General features: G+C 50.2%; 1 protein-coding gene across 2 annotated transcripts in view; it reads right to left on the reverse strand.

The window, feature by feature from the left end:
• The window catches only part of FAM53B (family with sequence similarity 53 member B), a 45,534-nt gene extending 22,665 nt beyond the window's left edge, over positions 1-22,869 (reverse strand). The window contains exons 1-4 of one of the 2 annotated variants that reach the window (XM_030951489.1): positions 22,798-22,869; positions 11,684-11,865; positions 5,672-5,904; positions 2,534-2,585 (exon numbers count right to left, since the gene is read on the reverse strand). In XM_030951489.1, coding sequence (XP_030807349.1) covers positions 2,534-2,585; positions 5,672-5,740 — 121 coding nt within the window. In that variant the 5' untranslated portion in view covers positions 5,741-5,904; positions 11,684-11,865; positions 22,798-22,869. The remainder of the gene's footprint in view (positions 1-2,533; positions 2,586-5,671; positions 5,905-11,683; positions 11,866-22,797) is intronic. The other variant, XM_030951490.1, reaches the window with a different exon arrangement.
• Positions 22,870-23,192: the final 323 nt, after the last annotated feature.

Here is a 23,192-nt window from a genome sequence, read left to right on the forward strand (position 1 = left end):
GCAGCTTCCCTCAGAGATAATTTCTTGCTTACACAGGAGATCCCAGCTGTCAGCACACACCTATTGAGCTTCTCTTACTGGGTCAGGTTGGACAGGGCTTGGAGCAACCTGGCACAGTGGAAGGTGTCCCTGCCATGGCCAGAGGTGGAGCGAGATCATCTTTAATGTCCCTTCCAATTCAAACCATTCTGGGGATCTGTTACTTTTGACTTCCTGTATTGGAATTTTTCTGTCTTTGGGTGGATAGCAAAAGGCAAGGGCAGGGACACCTTCCACTCTCCAAGCCCCATCCAACCTGATTTTGAACATTTCCAGGGATGGGGCATCCACAGCTGCTCTGGGCAGCCTGTGCCAGGCCCTCACCACCCTAATGCCACAATTTTCCAATATTCCACCTTTTTCTAGCACAGATATTTTCGCTGGGGACCTGCCTCAGGGACTGCTGAGGAAGGAAAAGGGAAAAAAAGGAAGAGAAAAAAACCAAACCAGCAAACTATCCATCAACAGGACAATTCTTATACTCATGGGTGTTTCAAGGACCCATCAAGGAGAAGGGAAAGAAGTGGTTGTTGAATTTATAATTTTAGGCATTTCACCTTTAATCTTCCCACAGGCAAAGGGCTGTAGGAATACAGCCCATATTAATATATAGAGATAAACCTATATAAATATATAGAGAATACATATAAATATATAGAGATAAACCCCAATCTTTTTAGTAATATTATCATTTCATTGGCAGAAATATTTCTCATAAATCTACAAGCCAAAAGATTATTTAGGTCACCCTGAGAATTGGATCTAACCATCCATCATCCAGCATATCAAGTCTTTAAGAAGGTTTGCTCAATATACTGAGTTTGGTTACAATCTGTAATCTTTTTTCAGATTCTTGCAGTGTTTGGTACCTTACAAGAAAAGCTCCAGGGTTTGGATGATGCTCTCCCTGGCAGAGGCTGAGCTTCCCTCTGCCCTGCTGCCCCATGGCCACAGGGTCCTGAAATAAACTGCCTTCCTGCCCAAAGCTGCCCTCACCTCAAAGGTATCAGAAAGATTATTTTCTAAGATTCTCTTTTATCTAAAACCCAAAAAAATCAGCCAGCTTCCCTCCAAATCTCCAACATAGGTAGGACTGTGAGTCTTTGCCTCGTGTTGTCTGGGCTACCAGTCCAAACTTCACTGTGTTTGTTTATCTCAGTGCTTTCCACCAACAGGGACTTGGCCCTTTGAACTAAAATATTCCCCAAGTTTTGCATTTTGACACTAATTTATTTAAAAAGTCAATTAAGTTTTCATCCTGGGTTAGTCTGTGATTGTGGCCTGCATTTGGGGACATCAAGAACTCTCAGGGAAAACAACTAAAATGAAACCCAAGCCAAGCAATGCCCTCACAGGAGGGAAGGATGGGCTCCTCTTGACTGGGCATGCCAGGGACCACAGCAGGGCAAGCTGAGGTCAAGGAGGTGACATTGAGTTCCCTCAGAAGGAGGATAATTTGGCAGAAGGCTCTGTAAAAGCTCCCAAAGACAGGATGCTCCTCAATTAGGCAGAGTCTCTGTATCTGCTGAAGAGCCTGCCAGTGCCACAGTGCAAGACAAAACCATCTGATTTGGGTTCTTTGTTCCTCACTCATGTTTGAAAGGCAGGGGAGAGGGAAGGGGCTGTCTCTATCCCTTCTTGACTTTGATTTTCGTCTGAAAAACCCCACAAATGCTGTCCATCTCCCCAGACTGCCAATGGCAGGAGCTATCAGAGAGCTTGGGGGACATCTCCTGTCAGTGCATGTGCTCTCATTAACACTAATGAGAGCTGTGTCCATGAGCAACAGGGGCAGCCTCTTTGTCTGTGGAGGATTGGCTCTCACAGCAAGGAGCTTGGCTCAAACTTGACCTACAATTTTAATTGGGTTTTGAGGCCTGGCCCAGTGATTGGCTCCCTGCTAGGGAGGCCAAAGAGAAGAGCACAGCAGCACATCCTCTGGCACTATCAGTGTTTCAGCATCATCAGCCAAGGCGCCAACCCTCCATCCATTTTGGTGGCTGTTCAGCATAAAAACTGATAGCAAGGTCTGTCATAAAAGGTCTCAAACATATCATGGTTACTGTCAACAGCAAAAATGAGACATTTTCCTTATTGTTTGAGGCCTGCCCAACCACTCTGTGCCAGGTGGTAGAACATCTCAGTGATAATGCTGTTATTTATTGCTTGCATCATGCAAACAGAACCAAGAACCACAGTCTTGGGCTGGATACTCAAACACAACCCCAGACCCCAAATGTTTATAGTCCCAGCTCTAAGAGTAGCTCTGAAAATAAGCAGATGCATCAAAGGGGAGGGGAAAGGAGATAAGCAATCCACTCAGCAATGGCAACAGGGCACAACAACCACCTCTGGGGAGGAGAGGGGCACAGGTGTGGTGGGGTGGGCTGCAGGGGACTGGCTTTGGAGACATCCAAAAGCCAGGACAGCTTCCCACCCATCACTGTGAGGAAGCAGGAGCAGAGGAAACACAGAGAGAAGTTCCTGTACTTACCCATCACGCCGCAGGAGAAGAGGGTAGGTCCTTGACTCATCTTTGGAGTGTGCTGCAAACAACCAGAAAAACTATTCACTTCTCACAGACTCAACCTGGGCACCAAACACCAGCCTCCAGCCTGGGCAAAGCCTTCCATGGCCCTGTTCCAGCAGGGACCAGGGGACAGACCCAGCCACCTTTCCTCAAGGAAATCAACTTTAATTAAACTCTGTGCAGAGTCCTTGACAAGGCCTCAGCTTGCAGATCAGGGGTCCTGCAGCCAGCCCTTACCTCAGGGAAGAGCTGCAGTGAGGTCCCAAAACTCTGGAGAAACTAAAATGGGAGCTGCAATTCAGTGGTAATCCTGGATTGGGCAAGAAAGGAGCAAAAGTGGTATCTCGAACCTCATCCAAGCCCATTAAGGCCTCCCCACCAAGGTACAAAGCAGCTATTTAGCTTTCTCAAGCATATAAAGTGTTTCTAAGGCAAGGTATCCTCACCTCAGCACTTCTGGGGAGTCTGCACTCAGATTGTGCTGATTTGCACTAAAAATAGGGGGAAATGCCACTGCATGGGTACAAAATAATCCTGGTTGCTTTTCACACTCGTTTTTTTTCCCAAGAATTTTCCTCTTGACAGCGTAAGAGACACCATCAGACTTCTAAAAATGAGCATGGATGGGTTCACATGTAATAAATCAATATGTTACCCACAGCTGCATGCCATTTCAGCTATGCCTGCAAAAATACACTTCCATACTAATTGTTCCTTTATTATCCCTAAAAATATCCATATTCTGGCTTCTGAAGTGTCTATCCTGGCAACACCATCCCATCTGACTGGGGCTTTACATCATCTGAGGGAAGCACCAGCACAGCCCCCACGTCCATCTGCACTGCCATAATTGTGTTTGATCTGGCATTAGGCCACGGCACTCACACCTTCCCTCCTGATCCACGTTTCACACGTTGCCTGCTCACATAACTATGGAATCTCACAATGGTTTGGGTTGGAAAGGACCTTAAAGACATCCAGTTCCACCTGGGCAAGGACACTTTCCATGTGTCCAGGTTGCTCCAAGTCCCATCCAACCTGGCCTTGGACACTTCCAGGGATGGAGAAGCCAGAGCTTCTCTGTGCCAGAATCTCCAGTGCATCATGAGGACTAGAGATTATATAATTATATAAAATAATAATAATAATAATAATAATAATAATAATAATAATAATAATAATAATAATAATAATAATAATAATAACAACACAACAACAACAACAACAATGTACCAAATGATGGCACCTGAGCAATCCAATAAAGGCTCCCACTTCCTATGCAGAATGTTGGAAATACTGAGTCCAGAGGGAAAGGGAGGCATTAAACAACCACAGGGTGTAGATGTGGAGAAGGTAAATAAGGGTCAGTCACTTCTGGGGCGTGTGCCACTTTTCTAGGTGAAGTGAGGATATCTCCATCTGTCAAGCCCCACCTTATGATCCATCAGCAGAGTTAATGAGGAGGCAGAGAGGACAGGCAGCTGTCTCCAAGGAGCAGCCAAAGTGGAGCAGAGATGGAAGTGGGACAAGCCCCAGAGAAGGCAGGGGCTGTGCCAGTGCACATCTGTGTGCCAGCCCCAGAGAGCAGGCACTGCCTGCAAGGCAGGAGGGAGAGGAGCCTGACATATGTCCCATATCAAGGATAATTACCATTTTGTAAGAATTTTCATACCAAATTGGGAGCTGAACCAAAGGAGCCCACTGGCTGTTGGCAGGAGACACTGCCCCAGTGCTCAGACATTTATTTCCTTTGGGTTTCCCTTTTTGGCCTTCCCCGTGAAGTCAACAGAAAAACTCTTGCTTTCTTCAGTGGATCAGCCTTCTTGTGATTGTCTGCTCCAATTTAACAACCCAGGCAACCCAGCAATTCTCCTTGTGTACCCAGGGCTGTCCCTGCACTCCTGACCCAGCCCCAGAGCTGTGGGAAGCACTGGGCAAACACACGAGGGCAAAGTTTTGTGTTACAGCTCTGCATCGCTACCACCAGTCACCCTGAGCACCCAGCCCTTCTCTGAGGAGTAGAAGAAGTTGCTCTCACCTGCCTCTCTGCAGCCAGCTCCCCTTCACCTGCCCCACACAGTGCCCAGAGCACAGCTGGCATTGGAAGTTCAGGCTTCTCCCTCCCCACCCTGAGCAGCAGCCATGGGAGATGCTGCCTGCCCAGCAGGAGCTAACACTACAGCAAGGGTATTTTTTAATGAATCAATACCCTTCCCAAATCTCACCCTTTTAAGGCAGTATTTTCCACTGCCTCTGGCTTGCTCACCTTCTCCTCTGCCTTTCCCTGCCAGGGCAGCCTGCCTTCACCCCAGCACAGTGTGCTCTCTGCCTGGGGACCCAGCTGGACACTCTGTCATCCTCAGCAAACTCAGGCATTTCTATCTCTTTAATGTTCAGAATGCCCATTTATGGCTCATCCTGCCAGAAGCTTCCTGCACACCCTTATCTGGGACTCTCAGAGCCTTTGGTCCAGTTTCTCCTCAGACCATGCCCATCTCCCTAGGAGAACAGGGGGGCAAATGGCCACAGCCAGCCTTGCTCTGATGGCTTTCCATCGCCCTGCACCTCCTCATTTGCTCTGACCCTGCCTCCAGCCATGTTGCCCCTTATTTTCCCCTACTACAGGTACACTCGGCCCTCACAGCATCCTTTAGTTTGTTTGCCACCCCTCATTTGTTGTTGCCAGCTCATTTAGCATGGTGGATTTGCACCTCTCCAAGCTCCCAGAGAAATTAAGTACCACAGCACTGCCCTTCACCATCTCCCACTTAATCCTGCTTCCCACTTGCTCATCCTCCTATTAATGATCAGCATCTGTTCTCTGTCGGTGAAGCAGCTTCTCACCTGTGTTATTCACAGCATTGATTTGATTTTTTTTTGTGCTGTTTATCCCCTTTGGTGCTTACTGAAATCCACATATGCAAAAGCCACAGCACTCCAATCATTTACTAATCACCTGCTCCTTGGATATTAATGCAGCTTTGTAGAAATCAGTGCAACAAACCACCTAAAGAACCTGCAGGAAAGAAAACCCTTATTACAAAGCTACAGCAAAGTTCTTGGCAGTGAAAGAGTTCTGAGCAGAGATTTCACAAAGCTTACCAGCTCAGTCCTGCATGTTATGGAGTCAGCACCTTTGTTTTCCCGAGTTTTGGTTAAGATCATCACCATGGTAATGCAGTCCTGCCTCCGAGTCCATCAGGGTCCAGGCAAAGGCTGCTGGCAGCTGGGGGCTGGCAAAGCTCCTCTGTCAGTCCATGATCCCCCAGGAGAGGCTGGGCCCTGCCAGCTCCTCAGGGGATGTGCAGGGACAGCCTCGGGGTGGGGAAAGCTCCCTGCACAAAGAGAGAGACAGCAACAGCTTTAGGGGGTGGATGCACTGGGCAAGGGGCAAGCACTGCCCAAAAAACAGCCTGATGGTGGCTGCTTGAGGGATGTGTTTATTTTAGGATCTTAAACCTTGTTGGTGTCCCTCTGCTCCCCACCAGCACAGGATGGGGCACTCACAGGAGCTGTTGGAAGCACACAAGGTACACAAGGTCTACACAGGGACACAAGAATTGCAGCCAAATTAATAAAGTTTCCTCTGAATTGCAGTCAAATTAATAAAGTTTCCTGTGAATTCTCCATTTGAAGAGGGGACTGGCATCCCCTATACTGAAGATAGAAGAGGCACTGAAAGAAGAGCTCATTAGAGCTCCAGGGTTGATCTCACAGAAACCCTTTGCCCCCAGACCAGCTGGGAGCAGATGTCCAGCAGAAAAACCCTCTCCAGCGTCATTATGGCTGTGAAATCCCCTGGATGCCCCTATCCCACCCAGTCACTCCATGATTCCCAATCTATGGAGGGCCCTTTAGGGAGAAACACGAGGCAAAGAGTTGCCTGCAAGGAAGGAGGGACAGCTCCTTGCCCTGAAACCCTAAAAGCCACACCATGCCTCTTGATCGCCACCTATTCCTTAGCTAAGAAAAGCTAAGGCTGGACAACAAGGAGGCTCCTGAAATGAAAACTGCAAGCCAGCTCTGACCATGAGCCCTGCCTCAGCCCCTGGCATCCTCCCCAGCAGATTTATTCCCTTGTAAAGCAGACAGATTGCAACTGAAATCTGATTACCGAAATCAGCGTTTTCCCCAAATCACTCCCCTAATCCTGTTTCTCTATTTTGCTGCTTTGCTTGTTAATGCAAACAACCAAACTCACCATTTGCACAATCCAAAGAGCACAAAACACTGATCTGGTACCATCCAGTCAAAGCCAATTGTGATGTTTAAGGATGACAGATGAAAATATTCCACTAGGTATTAACCCTTATTCTGAACTGATATGGCTGCTCTTCCCAGCTCCTGAATCATCCTGTCCATGTTTACTTGGATTAGAGCTTGCAGTGGTGTTAAGAGTAGCTCATTTAAAGGCCAGCTGGCTGGTAAAGAAAAATCACCTTCTATTATGTTATGAGGACAAAGTTCATGCAGAGTGCAAAGCCAAGATTGGGAATCAATACATTTTCTGAAGATTTACTGTTCCCAAGGGTGCCTGGTCCAGTCTCCAGCTTTCTGTGGGATATCAATGGAATCATAGTTTACAGCTTACTGGTAACTTCATCATAAACCTCTGGGCAGCCCAGTGACCAAGTGAAAACTGTCAGATAGAAAAGCAAACATTTCAGAGTGTCAAAATGACATAAAATTTGTGAGCAGGGTTGGATGGGACACTGGGAAGGAATTCTTGGCTGAGGGTGGGCAGGCCCTGGCACAGGGTGCCCAGAGCAGCTGTGGCTGCCCCTGGATCCCTGGCAGTGCCCAAGGCCAGGTGGGACAGGGCTTGGAGCAGCCTGGGATGGTGGGAGGTGTCCCTGGCAGGGGGTGGAATGAGATGGTCTTTAAGGTGCATTCTGAACACATTATTGTGTGACTCTGTGATTTCCATCTATGACAACCTCAGCTGTCCCTGACCCTGACACAGCCAGGAGTGCTGGCTGCAGTGACAAACTCTGTGCTGGGAGGACACTGGGGCACTGTTGGCACAAAGATCAAACAAGGGTTCAGAGCAGCATGAAAGCAGCTAAGCACATTCACCAGGTATGATTTCTTCAGGAATAATTGCCCTTCCCTGAGGTGATGGTTAATGCTGCAGCAGCAGGCTCGGGTACACACCCAGGCAGGAGCAGCAGCAAGTACAGGCAGAGGCTCCCTGCCCTGGCCAGGATGCAGCACACACCATCACACCTCCCTGCTCCTCTGCAAGCCCTGCAATTAACACAGCCCTAATGACAGGCAACACAGCAAAGTGCTGCCGAGCTGGCAGCCACCACCACCCCCAACGTCGGGGCCGAGGCGTTTGCAGGTATCAGCAACTTCAGCCACTGCTTGGCTGGGTTTTGGAACCATCCCCATGGAGAAACTGCAGTAAAAAAAGGGAAACTTTCCAGTGCAATGTGATCTCTGGCTCCCCATCCTGCCTCCCAGGGCTCCTGACGCACGGCCCTGCCCTGTCACATCCTCTCCATGCAAACCAGTGCCATGGGACACAAACTGCAGGGCCAGGATGGACCCTATTGATGCTGAGGAGGAAACCACTGTGTATTTATAGACTGCATGCTTTCACACACACACACACATGGTAATAAAAAGATGCTCTGCAGGGACCATTAATTACTTTAAGAAATGTATTTCCTCATTTGCAATCAGATAAAGGAACTATCTTCATCATGATGTCAAGGTTAAGTTTAGACTCGAGCCACGGCCACTGGGATTGACACAACCTCCTGAGCTTTATGAAAAGCCCCCAAGAAACTCCAGGGCACAGAAATCCCCAAATTTTAGCAAACCCTGCTTTCTACATGGTTCAAAGCACAGACCAAGCAGAAACCTCACGTGATCTTTGCAGAGGCAGAGGTGGGAAGAGGTTTCTCTCAGAGCTGCTTTCTAGACAGTATCACACCTATGGAGTGTTTGGCTTGGAAAAGAATTAAGTTAAATTAACTTAATTCTCATCCAACTCTCATCCACAGGCTTGAAAGATAAATTCTAGGGAACAAACATGCTCCTTGTGAGGCACAAGCACAGCCTGAGAGCTGCTCATGGGGGATAAACAGCCCTTCCCTGCAGGGAGGTCTCACACATGACTGGTAACACAGCACCACACAGAGCCATGCCCTGCTCACCTGCTACGCTGAACTGCATGGAAAACACCTCAGGATTCAGCAAACTGTCTGCCAGATGCTCTGCCACAGCTGGAGGGAGCATGAGCAGTGACCAGCGTCACATCCCCATGCAAACGATGAAAAACCTCCCCACAGGAAGGGTTACAAGCCTGGAGTGCCCATCCCTGGAGGGATTTAAAAGCCCTGGGCATGTGGCACTTGGGGACATGGGTTAGTGGTGGCCTTGCCTGTGCTGGGGAAACAGTTGGACTCCATGATCTCAGAGGTGTTTTCCAACCCTACCAACTCCATGATTCCATGGTCTGACCCCCAGAAATGCTCCTTGTGGAGATGACTGAGGACCAGCATCACGCAGATTTCCACTTGCTGTGGGATCACCACCCTCTGCACAGAACACATTCAACCCCTGTCCAGCTCAATAATCCATCTCCAGCCACAGACACTGACATAAAACCTATTTACAGTGGAAAGGGCACAGGGAACGAGGAGCTGGAGCTGTGTTTTGCATACTGATACACCTCACAAGCAGAACAGTGAGAATTCTCTCAGAATATAAATCACCTGCCCCTGCTGAATTTTTAATGCTGATCAAAGTGAGGAAGCCATGACCCAAGCAGGACCCCACTCCCTGGCCCTGCCCCAGCACCATTCCCTGTGCTGTGCTGGAAGAAAATGGCTGAGCAAGGAGCCACTGAGATTTCTGGAGTTTATTCAATGCAGGTTAGACCCACATGTCTGAAGAACCAAAGCTAATCCTGTTGGATTTTCTGCTCTTTTGTGACCAGAGATGGGATAACTGAGAGGTGTTTTAAAAATTTTATTCCATTTTCAGTCTCATGAGAAGGGTGAGACAATACAGATGTTATAATTCACACTATCACAATCAGAAGCTATTTTCTAACTACAATACACTATAAGTGTAGTCCTACTACAAATAAGTCCCACTACAATAGCATTTTTATGGTTCTATTTCTCTAAAGTATCTTATCTTATTTACAAAGCCATCCTTTGAAATTTGTTTTTAGTTCAATTTTTCTCTTAATGTCTGTCCTATACTATAGTATTTCTAAGTCAACATTTCTTATCTCAAAGTTTACATACAAATATACACTATGTAAAACTTCTGTCGAATTTTTAACGTTTTCTACAAATCCATTTCCCACAGAATCCCTCTGGGCCAAACTCTGAGCACGATTCTAGGGCTCCACCACCATCCCACTGCCACCAGTGACACAGAAATTCCCTCCACGATGCACACCTTGATTTCTCTGTGCAGTCAGACCAGGCACAGCAGATCTGGTCATCCCCTCCCAAAAGCCAAAACTGGCGACTGTAATTGAAAATTGTGGGGTTTAAGGCTCTCTGCAAGCATAACACGACAATATTCACCCAAAATAAAAATCATGCCTCCCCTTCCACTTCTTAGAAGTGATTTGGGCTACACTGAATCTCCTCACGGCACAGCCTGTCTCACCCTCAGGGCTTTGGACAATGCCAAGGAGTACATCTTCAATTTCTTGATTTATTGTCTTAAGAATTTGGAAAAAATTCATGAAGTCTATTATTTGCATGTAGCTCAGTCAGGGTTTATTTCCTCACTCAGGCAATAATTTGTCTTCTGCAACAGGGCTGAGCAGGCTCAGCTCTGGGCAGTTTGTTCCCCTTGCTTGAGTCTATGTCATTAGAGAATATTGAATTCATTCATGGGGTGAAAACCTCCAATAAATGTGAAAGATGCCATTCAGGGCCTGAGAAGAAATCTTTACACTCTGGAGATGCCCCACGGACTAGTCCTGAGCAAACAGGATCACGAGTCAGCCCACGTGGCTTTCAAAGGATGGAATTTCCATGGAGGCAGCTGCTTCAGGATTGTCCCTTGGGACTCTGACAAGAGCAGAGAGCTGCCCCAGGATGCCCAGCCTTGGGAGGAGAAAGGCTGCAGCCCTGCCCATGCCACCCTGAGCCTGCAGTCAGTTCCCGCTGCTCCACAGGGTGCTGGAAGGACAAACACCATCCAGGACACCATGGCTCTCACACAGCGCTCCACTCCTGCCCAACTCCTGCCTGGAAAACCTTGGGCTGCCCCATGCTCCAGGCACTCAGAGACTGCCAGCCAAAGAAAAGGAGCAAGGAAACGGCTTCCTCTGCCTCCTGCTTGCACCCAGGCTGGACTTCTCCAGGGCTAACAAGGCAAGGACACACTTTCAGCACTAATTAGCAAGTAAAGGACTTGCCTGCATGTAACACAGCAAAGGGGGAGCAGTGTGGGAGGTGAGCATGGCTCCATGGGTTGCACAGCCTCAGGAACCTTCATCACCTCAGTGCCCGTGAGGAGCAGCACAGGAACACAGGATCTCACCAGCACAACCCAGAGCTCACCTGCCCTGCCAGGGTGGGACAGCCTGGATGGACAAAACCTTTTAGACTGCAGAACCCTCATGTGAAGCCCAACAAAATGACCACTTAGAACCTTCCAAAAATTGAAATTGTCTCCCTGAACTACAGCCACACTAGGAAATCCATAGCCAGAAGGAGCTCGAGGTCTCCCAGGACAGCGCCCATCCCATGGAGCCACATTAGCAACCAAAACTGCCACGTGCAGCCACCACAGATGGAGCCTGAGCTAACCCTCACTACCAGGAACCACAGCCACACCAGGGTCCTGCCCACAGCCATAAATGAATTACCGAGCAAACAAAACTCTTGTTTCAGCCCCATCCCCTGCTCCACGTGTCTGGGCACTGCCTCAGCCTGACACCAAAGTCACACAAGGCAGAGGGTCCCCTGCACTCCAAGCCCCAAACCACACATCCAAACACCCCCAAATCCCCAGGGAGAGCCTCAAGTCCAAGCTCATGCCCAGATCTACGTGCTTGGGTTGAGCCTCAACTGCAAACAAGCACTCACAAGAAAAGGAATAAGGAATTAAGGAAAATTACACAGCAACTACCTGGGTAACAGGTTTATTGCCCCCGTGCTCTTAGGGAACAGGAGTGGCAGGGGAGGGAGTCCTGGGCACACCAGCAGCAGAAGGACTGAAAGGACAGGGCAGGGGCAGAGGTGCTTTGTCTCAACATCTTTAGCTCGAAGGAAATGGTGCTGGCAGTGACTTTGCCTTTTCCTCCCTGGCAACTGAAAAGGAAAAGAAGAAAGCAAAATTAGTCATTGCAAAACAGCCACCAGCAAGAGAGGGGTGCAAGCCAGGAGCCCTGGGAAGCAGCAGGACAAACTGAAAGAGAGTAGGCTTGGATTAGATATTAACAAAAATTCTTCCCTGTGAGAGTGGTGAGGCTCTGGCACAGGCTACCCAGAGAAGTTGTGGCTGCCCCATCCCTGGAAGTGGAGGCTGTGCAGACAGAGCCTACTGCTGATCCCAGTCCCAATGACCACAGAAATTACACATTTTCTGTGAGCAATTGTTGTCTATTCCGCTCATTATTCCACTGCTACCTTTGAGTGGTATTTCCATGGAAGTATTGTCCCTGGGAGAGTTGTCCCTGGAGAAGAGCAGCTGAAGCAGCAGCAGCAGCAGTCCAGCCTGCTGGTCCATCTCACCTTTCTGTGGGTTTCCCCCGCCGGCCCAGTTGTGAGATTTATTACAAGAATTTGCAGTGGTCTGTGAGACACTGTGAGCGTTGGCCACGCTCCCAAAAGCTGAGGAATTGCTGAATTGAGAATTGCTTTGGCTGCTTAATCTCAACAAGTAGGGATGCTGAACAAGGCAGCACGGTCTGGGTTTACTTTTAATTACTGCTCAGAGCATGCTGCTCTAGTAAACAGACACAAAAACCAATTCTTGTTCCTTCCTTATATTCTTTTCCCTTACACAGCCTGAGATGTCAGAGCTGGAGTCAGCCCCACCACACTGCTGTTACTGACTCACTTCTCAAGCATAAACAACTTCAAATAGCTCCTGAACCCCTCAGAGTACCTGTCTCTGTCAAACAACCTCCATCTGCTTACAGGCACGTAATAATGCTCTCAGGGCTAGAATCACTGAATGGTTTGGCTTGGAAGGGACCTTAAATCTCATCTCATTCCAAACCCCAGCCATGGAGAGGGACACCTTCCATGTGTCCAGGTTGCTCCAAGCCCTGTCCAGCCTGACCTTGGGCACTGCCAGGGATCCAGGGGCAGCCACAGCTGCTCTGGGCACCCTGTGCCAGGGCCTCCCACCCTCAATTAGGGGAATTCTCAGCCAGCCCAGGCTTCCCTGCTGGCTCCAGAGCTCTCAGGGTCCCTGTGAGAAGCAGATCCTGGAGATGCAAAGCGAGTTCAGCGCTGCAGCACCGACTGTAACGCTGCTGCTCAGCAGTGACCACTGAAAACCCACCCAGCTGAAGCAGGAGCAGGATCTGGGACATCTCACTGAGCAATTGGGGAACACTTGCCAAGACCCACAACACCACCATCGCTGTCAGAGCCAGTCTGGATGCTGCTCGTAAGTCAGATTCCTCCCTTCTGCAAGGCTGAGATGGCAATCAGGTAGAGGCTGACAGCCCTTATGGACATGCCTGGATCTAAAGCAGGAAAATCCTGGATGCGTGGATCACCTGCCAGAGTCCATGTTATCTTCTACCACCTCCCCTTCATGAGAGTGCAACTGCAGAACCCTCGTGTGAAGCCAAACAAAATGATCACTTAGAACCTTCCAAAAATTGATTTTTTTTCCCTGAACTCAGCAGGCAGTATAAAAAGAATTTCAGTGGATGGTGTCTGTGCCCACACAGGGTGACACACGTGCCTGCTGTCACCTGCATACCCCACACTGTTTGCATTAGGCCAAAATACTTTGGCTCTTGGGCAGGCTCTGGGGGTTCATTCCTCAGCTGAGAAATGGCTTTCAAAGAGCTCCTGGGCTCCTGAAAGACAAACCTGGAGCCTTTATTAATCCTCCTAGCGACCCAAAGGCACTTTCCATGCTGTTTGTCCACCCGTTGCCACCAACACCAGCCAGGGGAAGGTCCAGGGCAGGGAGGGAAGGAGCCCTATGGGGTCAGCAAACCTTTGCCCACACTGTCACTTCCATAAATTTCCAAGCCCTGCATCTTCTATAAATCTCTTTAGGGCAGGAGCAGCCAAACATCTGTGGGTTGTCTGAAGGAGGGGGAATTTGGCAGACTGAGGAGCAAACTCGCCTCGCCCCGCAGCCTTCGCCTGCCTTGTTTTCCTTGGGTTCATTAAATACACAACAATCTGTTACCAGAAGATGCTTCCTACGTGCAGGGGCTGCCAAGGAGCCGGGTTTGTAACTCTGGTGGAGATGGGGAATGTGTGATGAGCACAGTTCTTGGTGCAGCAGGGCAAGGAGAGGACGGGCTGCACCCACCCTGCCTCCCCCAGCGACCACCTGCCACGTGGTAAAGGTTATCTGTGGTGTCAGAGCCACCCTGCAGGTGATTTTGGGTAGATTCAAGGGGAACAGAGCAGAGAGAGTGTGGGACAAGCAGGAGATGCCAGCCAGGGATGTCACCCTGCAGAATCATCCCAACTGGGATGCGTCCAGATGGAGGCACCAGGCTCTGCAGAGCCCTGGGCAGGGGGCATCGCTGATCCTGAGGAAATCCTGGGGGTTCCCACTGCTGCTGGGCAGCACGAGGCCCAGGCATGCAGGGAAGGCCCTGCCAAGAGCCAGCCACAGGCAGACTGGGCTGCTGCTGTGATGGGGAACAGCACTGGAGGCTGCGCCTGCCCTCAAAGGAAGTCTTTGGCTACGAGGGAGAAGTCAAAGCAAACACCCACTCACGGTGTTTACCTGCCTAAATCAAAGCCAAAGCAGCACTGAAACGTGCCCAACAGCATTTCCACAGAGTCATTCATGGAGAGCTTGGACTTGGCTTTCAGCTGGTGTTTTTAATATCCAGGGAGACGCTTGCGAGGCTGGGACAATACGGAATCTGTTGCTGTAACACACTCAGGGCTCCTGAGAGGTGTCAGCAGCACGTAGAGCCCAAACCTTCTGCAGGTTTGGCTCCATCAGGGGTCCCTGAGGGCCAGCAATGAGATGCTTCCCATGGGGAACAGCTCCAGCAAGCCTGAGGTACCAACCTGGTTGCTCCAAGCCCTGTCCAACCTGGCCTTGGACACTTGCAGAGATCCAGAAGCAGCCACAGCTGCTCTAGGCTTTACTGTTTTTCTGAGTTAACAGAGAGTCTACAAACCCAAAAATGGATATTTCTAATGCTTTCTGTATCTTTATAATTATAATGGCTCTTCAGCTTTGGCACACAAGGTACCCACCGGGGGACTGCCCAGCCAGAGAAGTAATGCACAGAGGATTCCCATAGAGCAGGGCAGGATGAGCTCCACTGCAGCTTAGCAGCCATAAAAGCCCAGGTTTTGCAGCCCATTTTGCAGGTGAGGAAAAATTTTAAGAAGTAAGTGGAAATGCAAACAGCCCCTGGTTTTATTTGGGCTGGCAGGAACACAGTTCTGTCCTTCACTCCTTGAGCTCATTTATGACAGCGTGAATAGGCAGTATTAAAGGGGGAAAAGAAATTAAAAATCTGCATTTTGCACCCTATCTCTGGATAGTCTCCAAGTATCCCTCTTTCCCTCACACCATGGGTGAAAATCAGGAGAGAAACAGATTCCCTTGTGCCACAGAAAGGGGAAGCCCAAAGGACAGATGGGCTGGCCCCAGCACCAGTGTGGTGTGGAGCACAAAAGCCACTCCTGAAACAGCATCCCGAGGAGAACTGACCTAAATGCTGCATCCCATCCCTGCTCCAAAGCTGCCAGGAAGGGAACCAAGCCAGGTATTCTGTCAGTGCACAAACGTGAATGATTGCCCAGGACAAATAGGGCAGCAAAAATGTCCACCTTCATCACATGGAAAAAACATGTATCAGCTTGCAACCCTAATGAGCGACAGGATTAATGAATCCTGGAATTTGTAAATCATTATGAAGTGCCTCAAATAAGGGCAGCACCTTAAATGAATGAGACTGCTAGTTAAACAGCAGGTTCTCTTAGAAAACAAGATACAGGGGATTTTATAGATGTTAAGGACAATAAGAAGTCACACTGACAACAACAGAAAGAATGGTAGAATCATTAAAGGAAGAAATAGACAATATAAACATCACTGTCCTGAGCAGAAAGGAAAACAACACAGTCACATTTGTCAGGAGTAACCTGGGATGATATTAAACAGCAGGCACTAAATATAGATCCTTCTTAAACAACAGCTCCAAATAAATTTACACCTTCAGTTTTATAAGATCATGCCAAAAAGTCCTCTGAGCCATCAGCACGGATGGTGCCTGAGCACAGGCACAAGCAGCCTGGTAAAAGTGGGGGTGAGACCTCGAGCCCAGCAAGGCTCTGGTTTCAGAGCAAGGTCAGGGAGTCAGGAATCACAATTACAGCACCAAGCAAAGAGCTCTCCCCTCACCTGGAGCCTTTGTGCAGGTGAAAGGGAGCACTGGTATAAAACACCTCATTAAAGGGCACAGGAGTGGATGACAGCTACTGATAACCCTTTACTGGCACATCCCAAACAGAGCTGCAGGTAACTGGTGACACTGGCTGCAGCAGAAACTGCACTGCCACCCTATGCCATGCAATATTTCTGGCAGTAATTGGGAAGGAAACAGGAAAACCAGTGCTCTGTAAGTGACTGAGACCAGCAAAGTGCTAAATACAGAGAACAGCGTGGTGGTACAGAACAGAGAGAAGCAACCAGCACAGTTGGTGACAGAGATGTTAAGGTACGCCCCAAAAAATTAAATCGCTTAAAAGCCACTCACCTCAAAGGCAGGGGCACGAGCCCAGGCTCCTGCATGGTGCAGTAGATCACCCAGGCATGCAGGGATGTGTCCAGAGGTTGGATAAATTTGGGGTCTCCAGGAGAAGGGATGGCACAGCCTCTGTGCTCTGCACTCCATGGAGCCTCCCCCACCTCTACCCAAGGTCTGGAGGGGACTCCAGGAGTAACTGGGGGGCATCAAGACTCAGGTACAGCACAAGACAGGGGGAACAGTGGTAACTGCTGAGGGTGACCTGGCTGCCTCAGAGAGGGCAGGAGAAGCTGAGCAGCTCCCTCAGACCAGCAGTGGGACACCTCCCAGCACAGCAGGAAGATGGAGCTATGCAGATCCAGACAAGGGCAAAGCGCAATTCTTTCCTGAACAACACAGCCAGTAATCATTGCAATAAACTACAGCATCACAAATGGCTGTACAGAGGCTCTCAGCCAGTGCTACAGCTTTATCTCTGCACTGGGGGCCTTTCTGAAAGACACTGAATCACAGAATCATTAGGTTGGAAAGACCTTTAAGATCACTGAGTCCGTGCTCTAGCAAGAATTAACTCATAAGATTACTAGAAATGGTGATGCACAGAGCAGTCCCGTGTCCCAGGGTGGGATGTGCAGGGGTCAGGGGGGTGGCCTGACAGAGCAGCTCCTCCACAGGCTGGCCTGGCTCTTGTCCAGCTCCTCTGGAAGCTGCCACCTTGCTGGTGTATGATGGGGTTCACTAGACAGGCACAGGGGGGGCATGGACAGCACAACCCATCACACTGCAGGGCTGGAAATTTTCTTTAAATGAAGTTTCAAATACTTACATCTGAAACCACCACAAGAAAAATAATTTCTACCAACAACACAAACCATGCACGACCGAAAATGTGGGTGAGAGTTTCTAAATGAAACATTTATATTTTGGCAATGTACATCTTCATTCAGGATGCTTTCACTCTGAGAAGTACCATCCATTGCACTGCATCTCATTTACAGCACAACTGACAGCCCAATAATCACAGAATGGCCTGGACTGGAAGGGACCTTAAAGAGCATCTCATTCTAACCCCCTGCCGTGGCCAGGGACAAATTCCACCAAACCAGGCTGCTCCAAGCCCTGTCCAACCTGGCCTTGGACACTTCCAGAGATCCTGGGGCAGCCACAGCTTCTCTAGGCTTTACTGTTTTTCTGAGTTAACAGAGAGTCTACAAACCCAAAAATGGATATTTCCAATGCTTTCTGTATCTTTATAATTATAATGGCTCTTCAGCTTTGGCACACAATTGTAGCTTTTGGCACCTAGTTCATAATATTAAAACTTGTCCTTTCGAAAATATTATACAATATTCATTTGTACCAGCTGGGACAAAAAAACCCCAAAGCACTTGGTAACTGGGATAATAATATATACACTTGAAATCATTTCATAGCATTGACAACTATTGCCCAGCACACCAGAAGGCTGCTCTCAGTAAGGTTAAGGCAGTCACAGAAACACAAAAATCACAGTTATTGTGACTTTCCCACATCACTTGAAACGAGAAATGGCCAGCTCCACCTGGCCTAACTGTGCTGCCAGGCTGCCCTAAGCAGAGAAGACCAGTTGTCTGCATTAACTCCTTTTCCTTATAATTAACATTTCCCATTGGTGCAGAACAGTGATGATGGCACTTGCACAACTGGGGCAGATGAGCACGAAGCTTCTCTGGGGTCACTGCAAGGGCTGTGGTAAAGCACAAAAAAGATACCTTAAGGCAAAAGTAAGTAACACACTTTAACTCATGCCCTTGGCTTTAGGAGCAGGATGAGGGGTGAGTCTCTTGGGCAGCCACATCCTCCTGCACCACGTCCTCCCCAGCCCTGCTCCTCTTCAGCCATCCAAAGAACCCCTGCTCCTTCCTGTCAGGGGCTGGTTCTGAGCAGACAGAGGGAGAGCAGGTTTTCCAGCTGCTGGATCAGAGCTTGCCAGATCCCATTTTTTACAAACCCTAGGAGAGGTAAGGATTTGTAAGCACAAAAGTCAAACTCCTCTTTCAGCACGGTGCCGTACCTACCGCACAGCCAGCCCCGAGCCCTGGCTGCTGAAAGCAAAAGCCATGGCCAGCAGCCACAAATCCAGGGAATGATGTGGCCCAAGGGATACTTCAAATGGACTACAGAGGAGTGACACCAATGATGCTGCTATATTTAATCCTCTAAAAGCAAAAACCATGACCAAGTCTCCCTTGGGTACACTTTTAGGGGGGGAGGTACAGAAACTCAACGCACCAGAACAGATTTTTTACACTCACTCAACCAGTTCTTAAAATATTACTCAAATGAAGTGATTACTGAGGCAAACTGGCCTGGTACTTCCCACCCATCCATGCAGGGACCCACAGCAAGCAGTGCTGGAAGCAGGCTTGCTTTACACGGGGTTTGCTGCTGCTCCTCCAGGTCAGTCTAGTGCAGTTCACTCCTCCCTGCACTTCAAAGAAACTTCAAACATCAAATCTTATTTATCTTACACAGCATATGTCAGATGCACAAGATGCAATATCACACATATCCAACACCACAGGCTACAAAATTCATGGATAAACCACCTGAAGCCAGGAGAAATTCTGGCTGGAATTTCACCACACTTCTTAATTTTCAATCCCCACCTCACCTGTCGATGACAAAAGACCCCCACACATCCACAGCCCGCACTGAGATGCACCATCCCAGCCAGGCTCTTGCTTGGGAATTTTTGTCTCCCTAAAGGCAGCCAGCTCAGAAAAGTTTGGAAAAACAAACCAGGCCATGGATGTGCTCCCTGTAGCAGAGCCACGTTCTGCATCGCTGCTCTGCAGAAATAGCAGGGTCATGGGCAGCCAGGCTGCAGCTGCAGGCACACAGTGTGACCTTGGAGAAATCCTTTTTCACAACCTCAACACGGCCACTGCTCGTGGGGAGACCTGTGGGCAGCACCAGAGCTCCAGGGCTCAGGTCTGCCCGTGTCCTGACCAATTCCAAGGAATTCACAGAAGGCCTCATCCCTGCAGAAAGTGGTGGCACTCACTCCATGACATGCTGGGGATCAGGGACAGGAGCTTCCCTGGGGGAGCAGCCACAGGCTTCATACTGGGCAGGCTGGCAGGCACAGAGGAGTAGCACGGTGGAAAATTCCCTCCTCTTCGCCCTCTGAGTTTATATTTAGCTCTCTGAGGAGCAGGCTGTTGTTTTGGTGATATTTTTGCCCAGCCCTGCAGGGACCCCTGCAAAGGGAGCTGTGGCTCCCACCACACGTGAGACCCATGGCACCCACAGCTCTCTGCTGCTCGGCAGACCTGCTTTTATTTTTCTTTTTTTGTTTTGTTTTGTTTAGTTCTGTTTCCCCGAGTCAGCAGGCTTGCTTCCTCTTCCTCCTCCTCCCGTTTTGGGAGAGAAAGGAGCAAAAAATGTCAGCCAAGGAGAGAGTTTGCATGAGGAGCTGCAGAGGAGCAACATCCCAGCTCCTCTGCTGCCCTGGTCCCCCACAGCCATGGGAATAAAACTTGTCTTTCTGAAGGGATTTTCACTCCAGGAGAGAGTTGTGGTGAGTGCAGATCTGACACAAAGGCTCTGCCTGCCCTGTCCCTCCCCTGGGATGTGGGAAGGAGACTGGACCCAGCTCTCCAAACAGCTCTGAGCATCTCTGGCACCTCGCCCTGTCCCAGCCCGCTGGTCCAAAGTCTGCCCTGCCACAGATTAATGTTCATTAGGACTATTTCCCAGCAACATCATTTGACAAACCACGTGACACGGGAGGGGGAAGGGAACAAAACCAAAACCACCCTTTCAGCTTGGGGTGTCCTCTTCTCCATCTGAGATTTTACCAGGCAAGTGCAAACCACCTCCGTCCTGGCAAATAAAAGCAGAAATTCTATGCAACATTATAAGAAAGAAAGAAAAAAGGAGGAAGAGTCTCAAACCATACAGCTGCCATTTGAGAAATCAGAAATCTACCAGCAATAATAAATAGACAAGTGGGATAAAGCTCATTCCCCTCCCCATCCCTCAGGACACAGCCCATGGTGTCAGTTCTGCACACAAATACAGGTGTTTTGGCAAAAAGTTGTGTATCTTGTTCTGCTTATACTTTTGCTGAGAGTGAAGCAATCCTTTGCTACTACTAGAAAAAAAAATATTGCATATAATTAACCAATGCAGATTTGGGGATTTTTATTGGTATATGTTTGCCTATTTGCATGTGTGCATATTTATACACACATGTATTTATTTATGCAGGTATCCATAGCTGAAAATTAACCTACATTGGTGCTGGCTCTGTCCCACAGCCTGCCTGATCTCCATATACAAAAATCTGGATCTCACTCGCACAAATCAATTATCCACCGAACTGATCTGCACAGATTTTCTATGCAAAGTTTTGCATTTACAGCGAAAGGCCATCTGCTTTCTATAACCACTGTGGTTCCTGGACACCTCGGCCCTGTGCAGAGCTGGAAGTCACAGAAGTTTCCCCTCCCTCCCTCCTCTGGGCTGAGGCTGGGAGTGAGCAGGGCTGGAGCCAGGGATCCAGCAGCAAACGCAGCACGCGTGGCCGTGCTCCACGTGGCTGTGCTGGGCAGGGTGGTGAAGTGGAGAGAAGGAAGCAATTCCAGGGCAGGTTGTTCTGGCTGGGTTTTTCCCCCTACTTTTGGAAGCACTGCTTCTCCCGACAAAGTGCCTCCAGCCCCGATCCTGCCCCCCCTGAGCAGGGCCGTGCCACAGCTGGGTGTGACACATCCACTGCCACAAGCATCCTCAGGCTCCACAGGACTCTCAAAAATGAAGAAATAAATCAGAAGCTCACTTCAAACCTGCACCGAGCCACGAGAGGTACGGACAGAGCAAACCGCTCTGAAATTCATGTTTTTCACTATCACTCTAATTAATCTGTTTCATGACCCACCCCAAATATTTTCTCTAGAAACATTATCTACACTGTTTTGGGGTTTCTTTATTTCTTTTTCCAGCCCTCAGCCAAGCCCTGGTAAATATTTCTGCCCACGATAGAGGCAGGCCAAAGGAATCTGTGCTTTGTGATGGCAGCAGCATCCCCTGTGCTCGGAAATACCCAACACTGGGCAGAGATGCTCGCAGCCCTCCGTGTTTTTACTGGGTTATCACAAAACACTGCTACCTCTGCAATTTGCAAGTAGTTTTTAATCTGTCAAAACAGACTTTTAGTATTGCTCGAGGATTCAAAAGGAAACTATGCACATCTGGTTTCAATCGCCAAGTGAAGTTTTGTCTATCAGCCTATTTCATAACAAATTACGCTCACTTTTCACTCCAGAGGATTTCCTAAGGAGGGGATGAGCTGCCAAGGTACACCAGCGTCTGTGGAGACCGCACGGCACCGAGAGGCAGCGGCACAGCTCAGTGACAGGCACCGCGCTGTTACAAACTCTCTCTGTGTCAAGTAAATTAAAATTATTGAGGAAAAGCCCCTTAGCCGTGAAATCTCTGCGTACAGCTGTACGTGAAACCTTCACGTACCTTAGAACCCGATCAACCTGACGTCACTGAATGGAGAAACAAGACTTTCAGGCTTTCCAGGACAGCCCCCCTGCCAGGGCACTGCACACTGCAAGGCGCTGCCGCGTCCCACCGCAGCAGCTTCGGGGGCTGGAGGCACCCGGGGGACCGGCCTGTCCGTCTGTCCGGCTGCCCCGAGCCACCTCACACGTGCCAGGAGTGAAACGCGAGGCACGGCACGGTGGGAAGTGAGCGCCGGCCCTGGGAGAGCTGGAGCATCTCCGCGGGGATGCTCAGGCACGGCTCAGCCCCCGTGAGACCCCGAACCCGGGCAGGGCTGCACCGAGCCCGGCGGCACCCGAGCTTCAGCCCCCCCGGAGCAGCACCGAGCCCGGAGAAAGGAAAGCACGTGTTGATCCTTTCGCAGGAAATAATTCCAGTGGCAAAGGCAGAGGGCTCGGAGCGGGTGAGGACCGCTCGCTGCCCGCTCCCAAACTCCGGCGAGCCGCCCATCCCCGCACGTCGGGCTCAGCATCCCGCACCCCCGCCGCTCCGGACACACATCCCACCGCCGCACGCTCCCTCCGGCCGCCCGGGCGGCTCCTCCGCCGTGCCCCCCGCTCACCCCGGGGCGGGGTGAGCCCCGACGGCACAAAGGCGAACATCCCCAGCCCGTTCCGCGGGGATGCGGCGGCGGCGGGGGGTACCACCCTCCTACCCCATCCCCTCCGAGCCGCCCCGTGCCCGGGCAGGGCGCACCGCCGCCCTTTGTCCGCTCCCCCCGGCACCCCCCGGGGCTGCACGGCCCCGCTGCGCTCCGAGCATCGCTTACCGAGCGCGTCCCGCGGGGGCGGCGGAGCGGCCCGGCCGGGCCGGCTGTGGGCGCCGCTCCGACCGCGCTCCGCTGCCGCCGCCGCCGCCGTGCTGCGGGCGGGGCGGGCGGAGGGAGGGAGCGAGGAGGAGGAGGAGGAGGAGAAGGAGGAGGAGGAGGAGGAGGAGGAGGAGGAGGAAATGTGCTTGTCACTTCCTGAGCGGAGCCAGCGCCGGCAGAGCCCGGCCCGCACCTGCGGAGCGCCCGCCCCGGGAGCCGCGCACCGGAGCGCCCGCTGCGAGGGGAGGCGGGGGAGACCCTCGGCTGCCGCCCCGAACCGGCATTCCCGGGGTAAACATCGCCAGAAAGAGCGTGTGTGGAGGGGGGGCGAGTCCAAAAATAATAAAAAAGGGGGA

Source organism: Camarhynchus parvulus, chromosome 6, assembly GCF_901933205.1.
Source record: "Camarhynchus parvulus chromosome 6, STF_HiC, whole genome shotgun sequence".
Classification (NCBI taxonomy): Eukaryota; Metazoa; Chordata; class Aves; order Passeriformes; family Thraupidae; genus Camarhynchus; species Camarhynchus parvulus.